General features: G+C 38.1%; 1 protein-coding gene across 1 annotated transcript in view; it reads right to left on the bottom strand.

Moving 5' to 3' along the window:
- Positions 1 to 8,983, bottom strand: part of NALCN (sodium leak channel, non-selective) — a 252,896-nt gene that overhangs the window by 220,749 nt on the left and 23,164 nt on the right. The window contains exons 3-5 of the mRNA XM_009288261.1: positions 8,741 to 8,824; positions 6,995 to 7,134; positions 6,043 to 6,171 (exon numbers count right to left, since the gene is read on the bottom strand). Coding sequence (XP_009286536.1) covers positions 6,043 to 6,171; positions 6,995 to 7,134; positions 8,741 to 8,824 — 353 coding nt within the window. The remainder of the gene's footprint in view (positions 1 to 6,042; positions 6,172 to 6,994; positions 7,135 to 8,740; positions 8,825 to 8,983) is intronic.

The following is an 8,983-nucleotide window of genomic DNA, read 5'->3' as shown; positions in this document are numbered from 1 at the left end:
CAGGTACTGGAAGGCTGCTATAAGGTCTCGCCGGAGCCTTCTCTTCTCCAGGCTGAACAACCCCAACTCTCTCAGCCTTTCTTCAGAGGAGAGGTGCTCCAGCCCTCTGATCATCTTCGTGTTCCTCCTCTGGACTTGCTCCAACAGGTCCATGTCCTTCTTATGTTGGGGGCCCCAGAGCTGGGCGCAGTACTCCAGGTGGGGTCTCACGAGAGTGGAGTAGAGGGGCAGAATCACCTCCCTCAACCTGCTGGCCACGCTTTTTTTGATGCAGCCCAGGATACAGTTGGCTTTCTGGGCTGCGAGCGCACATTGCTGGGTCATGTTGAGCTTCTCGAATTGCAGTAATCCAAGGGACTGGGACAGAAATCAGTTCAGCTTTGAGAAAGCAGTACAAAACTGAAAACAGTCACCTGGTTTTCAAAACAACATAGGAGATATATCACTCACGGAAACAGAGCTGAAGTCTCTTTTAGACCATGTTTCTTATTATTGCCTGTAACTACTTGCATATGCAGAAGTGACTCTTCCTTACAGCGTTTCCAGGCTAAGGGAGATGTACTGCTCAGTGATAACTGCTGTCTAACCTGTGAATGTCAGGACATCCACAGACTTCTCCATTGGTTGTCTGGCTTCCTCTTGCAATATAAAGAAGAGAACTTTTCCAGCTTCCTTTCTATTCAAGAAAGCACCCAATCGCCCACCTGGCAGATTCAGTGGAGAGCACTCTTATAATTCCGTTTTTCTAGTGATGTCTGGCCTTTCCCTCAATTTTATGATATACTGGAGAATGTCCTGACTTGTGGCATCCTGGCCTCCTGCAGGTTTCCCGTGGAAAGTTCAGTACTCCCCAGGCCTAAATTCTGTACAGCAATTATAAGGTAAAAATCTTGTGGATAAATATGGAACTTTTTGGAATTGTGGTAGTTGTAGAGATGTGGCAGTTACATTATTGAAATTCTTGTATTTATAGTCAGCCAATTTCACCATAGTCTATAAAATTCACTCCAGCTTACTCAAAAGGAGTACTTACTAGCCAGAGAAGGAGAGGAATCCAATAAAGGTTGACAGGCTGAGTAGAAGTTCAATAAACTTTGATGTCTTCACTGGGACAAAGAATTGTGTAAACCCGAATGGCTTCAAATCTTAATACAGGTAAGCATGCGTCATTACTGAGACACCAAGTGCTGAGGTTATTGGGTTCCAATCACTCTATCGTAGATCTTCATTAAAAGGTCACCTTCTCACTCAAAATAGAGCTGGGCAAACAAAAACACTGGAAAGCCTGTGTGAAATGAATCAACAGCCCAATTGCTTTGGATAACTGTCTATGTAACAGTTCTAGACAAAACCAGGATTTCTGCTCAGAAATCACATGCCCTCTGAAAGTGAGGAGAGTCCACTCCTGAAGACTGCTTCCCTTGGGCACCAACGCTGGCCATCACCTCAGCACTCTCGTCCATCCTTTTGATAGGATCCCATTTGGATTGAATTACTTCCCTTTTAGTCTGATGCTGTATTTTTCTTGATTTTGGTTGGGGTCTAAACAACATCAGGCCTGGAAAAGCAAGACTTCTTCCATTTCTCTTCTCCCTGAGGAGTTTATACTAGAGACACATCACCATTAGCAGAGATTGTGAATAAATCCCAAAGGCAGTATTAAAGCAGTGCTGGTTGTTCAACTAGCATCAATAAATTAATGTGCCCTGTTAAAGAAGTCCTGTTATGTTGACTTTTCAAGCTTGGTCTTTGATTTCTTCCTTTTCTCAGAAATCTAATTACTCATTCATATTTTCCCACTGCTGATGTGAGATGGTATCTCGAATCCCTTTTGTTCTTTTTCATCATATTTATTTCCTCTATTAGATATTGTGGTGAACTTTCAGGTCCAAAGTCTTTGAAGCTGTTTTCTGACATTTTCGGGGCCTATCCATAGACAGATGGAAAGATGACCAAGAACCTCTTAGATCTTTCTATTACTCGGTAATTATTTTTCTTACCTGTTTTCCAGGGCAGTTCCTACTTTAAACAAGAAACCTTGCAAAGAAGGATTTTAAATTGACTGCCATGGTGACAAGGCAGACAGGTCTACAGAAATATTCAATCCATACCCTACTGAAAGTGTTAAAAAAAGGCTCTTAATGAATGACTTTGGGAGGAGAAATAGATAAGTACTACGTTTTACGGCAGTTAGCCATATTAGCTTTCTTTGTTTTGATGAGGGAAGGCTTCCTTTCCCCTAGCTCCTGTGCAGGCTGAGAATTACAAAAGGAAAATTTACTGTTGTGGAATAAATATAATCTAATCATGCAGTATGAAAGTATTTTTGTGTAGTCAAACATGTCTTGGTAATAAAAATAAAGAAAACACTCAGCAGCTAGTGTGTGAGGATATATAAAATACCCTAACAGAGCCAAAGCAATGGTTTGGAAATAATTTCTCCCTCCTGTCCTTGTGGAAGTACCTTTTGTATACTGGAGGTGCCTGAGAGTAAATTACAGTAGATTTGGGAACACAATCTGTTTTCCCCATATTTCTTCACTTCTTTGAAATTAATCTCAGCTATAACAAAATAACCTGTCAAACTGCTTATAATGTATGGACTTATGTAGATAATTGGATTATATATACATTACATTCCAACCATACTGTGTGTCTTTCAAGCAACTAAAGAAGATCCATACTAAGGAAATCCATGTAATATACCGCTTATTGGCAGAAAAAAGATACCTTTTGGAGAAATCATCAGGGAAAAGCTGAGACAGCATAGTTGTAAAAAGTTAAGTAATAATCACAAGGGAATACTGAGTGAGAAAATTGTCTAGGAAGAAGATGGTGTTCCCTGTAGGGAAAAAAAAGTCTGGCAAAATAAAGAAGATTATAAGAATGAGGGGAAAAAAAGATTTATCATCAAACATAAAAAAAAAACTTTTCAGCCTTTGGAAGGAAGTCAGATTTTGCTGATTTCACGGATGGAATGAAAAACTCAGACCACAGTTAGCTCACTTCAGTATTTCTGTTTGTCAGAGTTAACATTAGAAAATGACGGAGGAAGTAGAGAGACAGGAGGTCAGGCAGTGTGGGCGTCAAGAAGGATGGAAAGATAAAAGAACTTGCAGCAGTCAAAGAGGCAATGAGTGTCTGATGAGGCTGCCACGTCCTTTCAAATAAAAAAAGAATAGCAAGATTTTAAGACGCCGTTTTCAAAAGACACTTGCCTCCCTTATAATAATAATTCAGAAGGCAGCAGACTTTAAAAGAGCGATTTCTAAAATTTCTGAAATAGATGAAGTCTTGACCTCAATAATAAGACTTTACCCTTGCCGCCTGCCATAGAATTCTGCATAATACGAGGCAGATCACCTAAAATTAAAGTTCTCACAGGTGGCCACAAATTGGATGCTTTCATTTTCTAATCTTGACTTGGGAGCCTGGGATCTGGTTTGCAGAAATACTGAGTATTTACAGCTGTGGCTCATTAACGACTCTGAAGTTATTTAAGGCCAAGTACAGCCAACTTTGGCCACTCTCCATTGCCTGGAACAGAACCACCTGAGACAGAGAGACTGACTCAACTTCTGAGAGGAATGATTAATCCTCATTATAAAGTTGGGAAATTGAACCTCAAAGACAAAAGTAAAACTTGTCTAGGCAATTTTTTATGCTTTTGTGCTCTACTACATCCCAGCTAATAAAGTCTTCTGGATTCAGAAGTGGCATGTCGCCTCCTTTCTAACTCCATTTTGGACCAATGTCTGCCTCTAAATTGTCCTCTTTCGGCACCAGAACTGTTCTTTCTTTCTCTATGTTTATTTTCCCAGCCCACAGTGGTTGTTCTTATAAATTCTGCAGTCAGCTCTGGGAAGGTCAGCCCTGACCTACGCAAAGAAGGCACAGCCTAACTCCACCCAGAGCTTCTACACTGCATTCCTCAAAAATTAAAAAAGGATCAGATATGTGTAAGTGTTCACAAGGTATAATGATGAATGTTACAGACAAGAAGGAGAAAGAAGTGGTTTCAGAGTAGGAATGAGCAGTATGCCAAAAGTAAGGTATAAATCCACATGTCAAGCAACAAAGAAAAAATATATTGTTCTTTGTGTGAGCACCATTCATTTGTCAGAATAAATGAGGCAGCACTCATGTAACTGTAGTCCTCATATACAACCGTGGGAGCCATTTAAAGTTACAGTTCTGGTTTGGAGATGGCAAGAGTGATTAATTACTTTCTGAAGGTGCCTATCCCAGGTACCTAAAAAGTAACTTAAACTAGATTTCTAATTTTTAAACAGCTAAAAATATATATACTTGATGATACTGAAAGAAAAAGGAGTTAAGGCAAGACGTTCAACCTCAAATCTAAAATCTCCTTAATTCTGCATGCTTGACTTTTCCAACTTTATCCCAGTTTAGACAGGTTTTTATTTTTATGTACTGGATGTTTGACCCTTTTAACCTATTTGTGTAATTCAGCTTTTCAACAACCTAAAATTGAGGTGTTTCCATAAAGTTTTTCTTTTTTTTTTTTTTTAAATAATGCAGTATTCAGAGAGCAACCCATGCAGAAGAAATTAGACAAAATTTTTATGGGCAACCTTAAAGTTATAAAGTTAACTTTCCATATTGCAAACATTATTATGTCCCACTCCATCATTATCTGCTGATTTCAGGGAAAAGCTGTATTCAGTGACACAAGCAACTATATGATACCTGATTTTCCCTGTGTTGTCCATTCCACTTCTTGTTTTTCCAAACAACATAGGTAAATCACAGAATCACAGATCTTCTCATTACCACAAACAAATTTTTCACAAAGACTTTTTTCCCCCATGTCTTTGGGAAACTGTAAAAAAATCTGTGCTATAAAGATTTTCTCTTAAAAAAGAGGAAAAGTCAGAATGAAATATCTCATTTCCAGTCTAGGTGAAGATTAGCCCCGTATTTTACTATAGTATTGATTAAATAAATAAGAAACTATCCAAAAGTCATTTTTTTCATTTAACAAAATACCATATAATGTCTAGGATATTCTTAAATAATTTTGTAATCTTTTTTGTATCTGACGCTTTTAATAAACTCATTTTATATTTGATAGCTTATAGGCCCTAGTTTAGAAAAATCTTTTAACACAGAGTTCTGCAATAATCAGACTTTTTATTCAGCACAGTGGCAGATTAAGCGGTGGTTTGCTTTCTTATAATGTCTACTCTATTTATTTTATGTTCTGACAAATTCAATACAGGAATAAAAGGATCCAATTTTGACTAAAGCAAAGGCTACAACTCCAGAGCTAACGTTTCCCTATCCAAAGAAACAGGGACAAAACGAAGAAATAGATGTAATAGAATCTCACAATGGTCGAGCATACAGTCAAGCCCTCAATTCAACAGGACATGTAAGCGTATACTTATCTGTGATTTTATGAGCCATCCCAGTGACAAGAGGCTATACTGTACTTCAAGTTAATCTTGTGTTTAAGTATGTGCTGAATCAAAAACATGATGTATACTCCATCACCAGTGTAAAATATTAATCATAAGTATTTTCCAAAGGCTGAGTAAAAAGGGTCTTTAAATCTGAGCATCGGGTCCCCGTGACCTCTTAGATCCAGAAAGGGTGTGAGATTTTAGGGGTAGTTCTGCCCTATACTTTAGGTCTGGCCCCACACCCAGACGTTCTGGGAAAAGATAGGAGAATACAGCAAAAGCTGATGAATCATCAGTGACCCGAATCAGCTGCAAGTGGCAATGCTCCTCTTAAAGCCTCCTCTGCTCTCCTGCTCTCTCACCCCCCCCCCCAAACACAGTCACTCACCCCCTAACTCAGACTGCAGCCCAATGCCATAATTTGTAATCTCTCTGTTGCAGTTAAAACTCGTGTTTTTCATAATTGCTAACATTTTTGTTTCCCCAATTTATCTTAGTGTATTTTGTGGACTACTTTTAATCTATTAAGTCCAATTTACACCCACTGACACTAACTACAATTATACATATGCACTGAAAGAACAGCCCCACGTCACGCCTGCACAGGCTAACTCACCCTGGCTGTGTGTCGTCGGTCACGCAATGGTATGTAAAAGTTCCAAACATCTGCACTCCCAGGATCCCATACAGGAGGAGAAAGAACAGAAGGAAAATTGAAACGCTCCAGATTTGCTCTCCGGAACGCCTGGCAAAAAGATAAATATGACACTGAATACATGGGCAATGTGAAGCCTCCTCTGAAAAGCTCCAGAATAGAAAATACACTCACACAGAGAAAGTAGTATTTCATCCTGCAGAAAATTTGCCCTTAAAACTGATCTCTCACTCTGTGCAGAGATAGAAAAGGGAGCCACGATTTTTTCTAAACCCATAAGTTAGGGTAATTAAACCAGCTCTAAACTACAAAGGGTGGAACAAAAAAAAACCCAAATAAAATGTGTAACATCTAGCTTTTGTAAGATAATGACTTATACAGACAAGATATGATGATGAAGTAAAGTTGATATCAAATAAAGACCAAAAAACTCTTTCACATTACCATTACATGGCTTTTGCCATTACATGCTGTATCAAACATACTTATGTGTGTTTGCTTGCATGTAAGCATCTCTGTACATATAACAATACATGTACACTCGTAACTGTAATGGTTAGGGCATGTGCTCATGTATTTTTATTTGCAAATACTACCCTACTAGAAGTGTTCACCTTGACTATTAAGTGCCCATAATGGAACAGAATTTACTGCCGTTGGCTGAAAATTGCTGGCTACAGTTATTAGCAAAATGCTTTATGATTTATTTACATATTTCACAGCTTGGGAAATTGTCTAGGAAACTTGATGATTCCTTAAATATGGAAAATAGCAAGAATTTTTCGGCCAGAACTAAAACTCAGGAAGAAAACACCCATTAAGCATGAAGGGTCATTCTCTGAGCTGCGTAGTCAGTCTTCTAAGTCAAAACTGAAATTTCCTCTGTTGTTCTTCAGATAACAGCCTTACTTACTTCAAGATATTTGTTATCCTAGTTCTTGGCAGCTCAAAACGAAAATATATCCGGAATGCTCGAATCATAATGAGTGGTCGTGGAATCCGTAACATGCCCCAAGGTGACATCTGGTCAACTATTTCAGCAATTTCAAACACCTACAAACAGAAGAATCAGGAATTTTTCTTGATGACCCTGTCCTGTTCCTATATTTATTTACAGAACTTTTAAAACTATGAACACTACACATGATTTTTATTTTAATTTTCCATTTTCTTTTCGTTTATTTTATGGTTCATTTTAACCATGTTTTTTAAAAGAAAAGTCTCAGTAAATCCTTTAATCCATTTCTAAGTTATCCTAATGAAATTCCAAAAATATACTCTGCCTATGTTCGTAATGCTTCTGTCTCAAACAACTCAAGAAGACTGTGCAAGCTTCTGTCAGCTGCCTGCTTCTGTGCTAGTCCTACCCCACAAGTTTCCCACAACTTTGTTAAAAGTGAATAATTTACATTTCCAAATATGAAAATCAGTATCTGTTAATGTTGCACACCACTAAGGTTTTTACTATGACATAAAAGTACATATACATAGATTGCCTTATGAGTTGCAACATGCTTATAAATGCTCCATTTAATTCCAAGTGCATGAGAAAACTGTACATATTCTTCTCCTAGACTCCACTTAGGACAGAAATTTCAGCCAAGCCACAGAACAGGGAACCATTTCCTTAATACATTGACAGGTTAGGCACTCCATAAAGACTATTTAGCTTAATGATTGGGTGAAAATGCCTTGTTTTAATCCCTGTCTCTCACTCTCCAAGAGTAACTGCTTAATTCAATATTTGCTCAAAATACTAAGAAAATAGAGGGGGAACCTGGCAACGCATAAACTGGGTAATCCACGGTGCTTATCTGTAATGATCAACCTTCACTCTACATGCGTACGTGATGTAAAAAAGCTTCCCTTGTGTATAAAGCAGAAAACTACAATGCATCTTAAATTTGTCAGAAGTGGGTAAGTTGTGCCTAACAGCAATCACTATAGAACTTTTACAATCCTTATACTATTGCAGGCCCAGTCTCACAGTCTTCAATCTGTTCTTACCCAAAAACTGGCTATGGTTAAGGACTGATTGGTTTGCAGGACACAATTTGACCTGTACCTTAACACTCTACGCTTTTTTGCAACATGTCCAAGCTCCCTTCTTTATGAAAATTTATCAAATTGTTTCCAAATGTAGTTATTTTTTCCATTGTGGTTCAACTTGAATTTTGGAAAAGGTTTTGTTAGGTGTGGGCCATATTACATGAAACTCCTCCACTCACCATATCAATATGCCTACAGCATGGCAAACATCCACCATTGGAATCATTCTCCCTTTACTTGCCTAAGCTGGTCACCATGGAATCCTACTAGACGCAGTGGAAGGAGATGAGCACAGCTGTCATATGGAGTAAGAGATAAATGGCTCTCTGAAGATCCTTCTCTTTCCTTTTAACTATGCAGAGGGTTTATGGTAACAAGCTTCAGATTAATGTGTAACTTCTCAATAAGAAAAATTGAACAAGATAAATTCTACTACTAATATAGATATACTGCAATGTGCAATTATGGAGCTATTGAATTCAGCACAGTTTTTTAAAAACAATTTGACCCATGTACAGCTGTACTTCCACAACCCGTAATTACTTGGTTGTGCCATATATTTTTAACAATTAAGGAACTATTCATTGAAAAAGGTAAGTGAAATAATTACCTGTAAAACCAGTGACACCCAAAGACAAAAAACCATGAATCCATCAAACACACACCAACGGTCCTTTACATAGGAACTATCACCCTACAAGAGAGAGAAAAGCTAAGAGGTAAATTGTTGTTTTACTGTCAGGATTTAAAAATACAGAATCATAGAATCATAGAATAGTTTGGATTGGAAGGGACCTTTAAAGGTCATCTAGTCCAACCCCCCTGCAATGAGCAGGGACATCTTCAACTAGAT

The sequence above is a fragment of the Aptenodytes forsteri genome, unplaced genomic scaffold (genome assembly GCF_000699145.1).
Source record: "Aptenodytes forsteri isolate BGI_AS27 unplaced genomic scaffold, ASM69914v1 Scaffold123, whole genome shotgun sequence".
NCBI classification, from domain to species: Eukaryota; Metazoa; Chordata; class Aves; order Sphenisciformes; family Spheniscidae; genus Aptenodytes; species Aptenodytes forsteri.
This window is presented reverse-complemented; position numbering and strand designations above follow the sequence as displayed.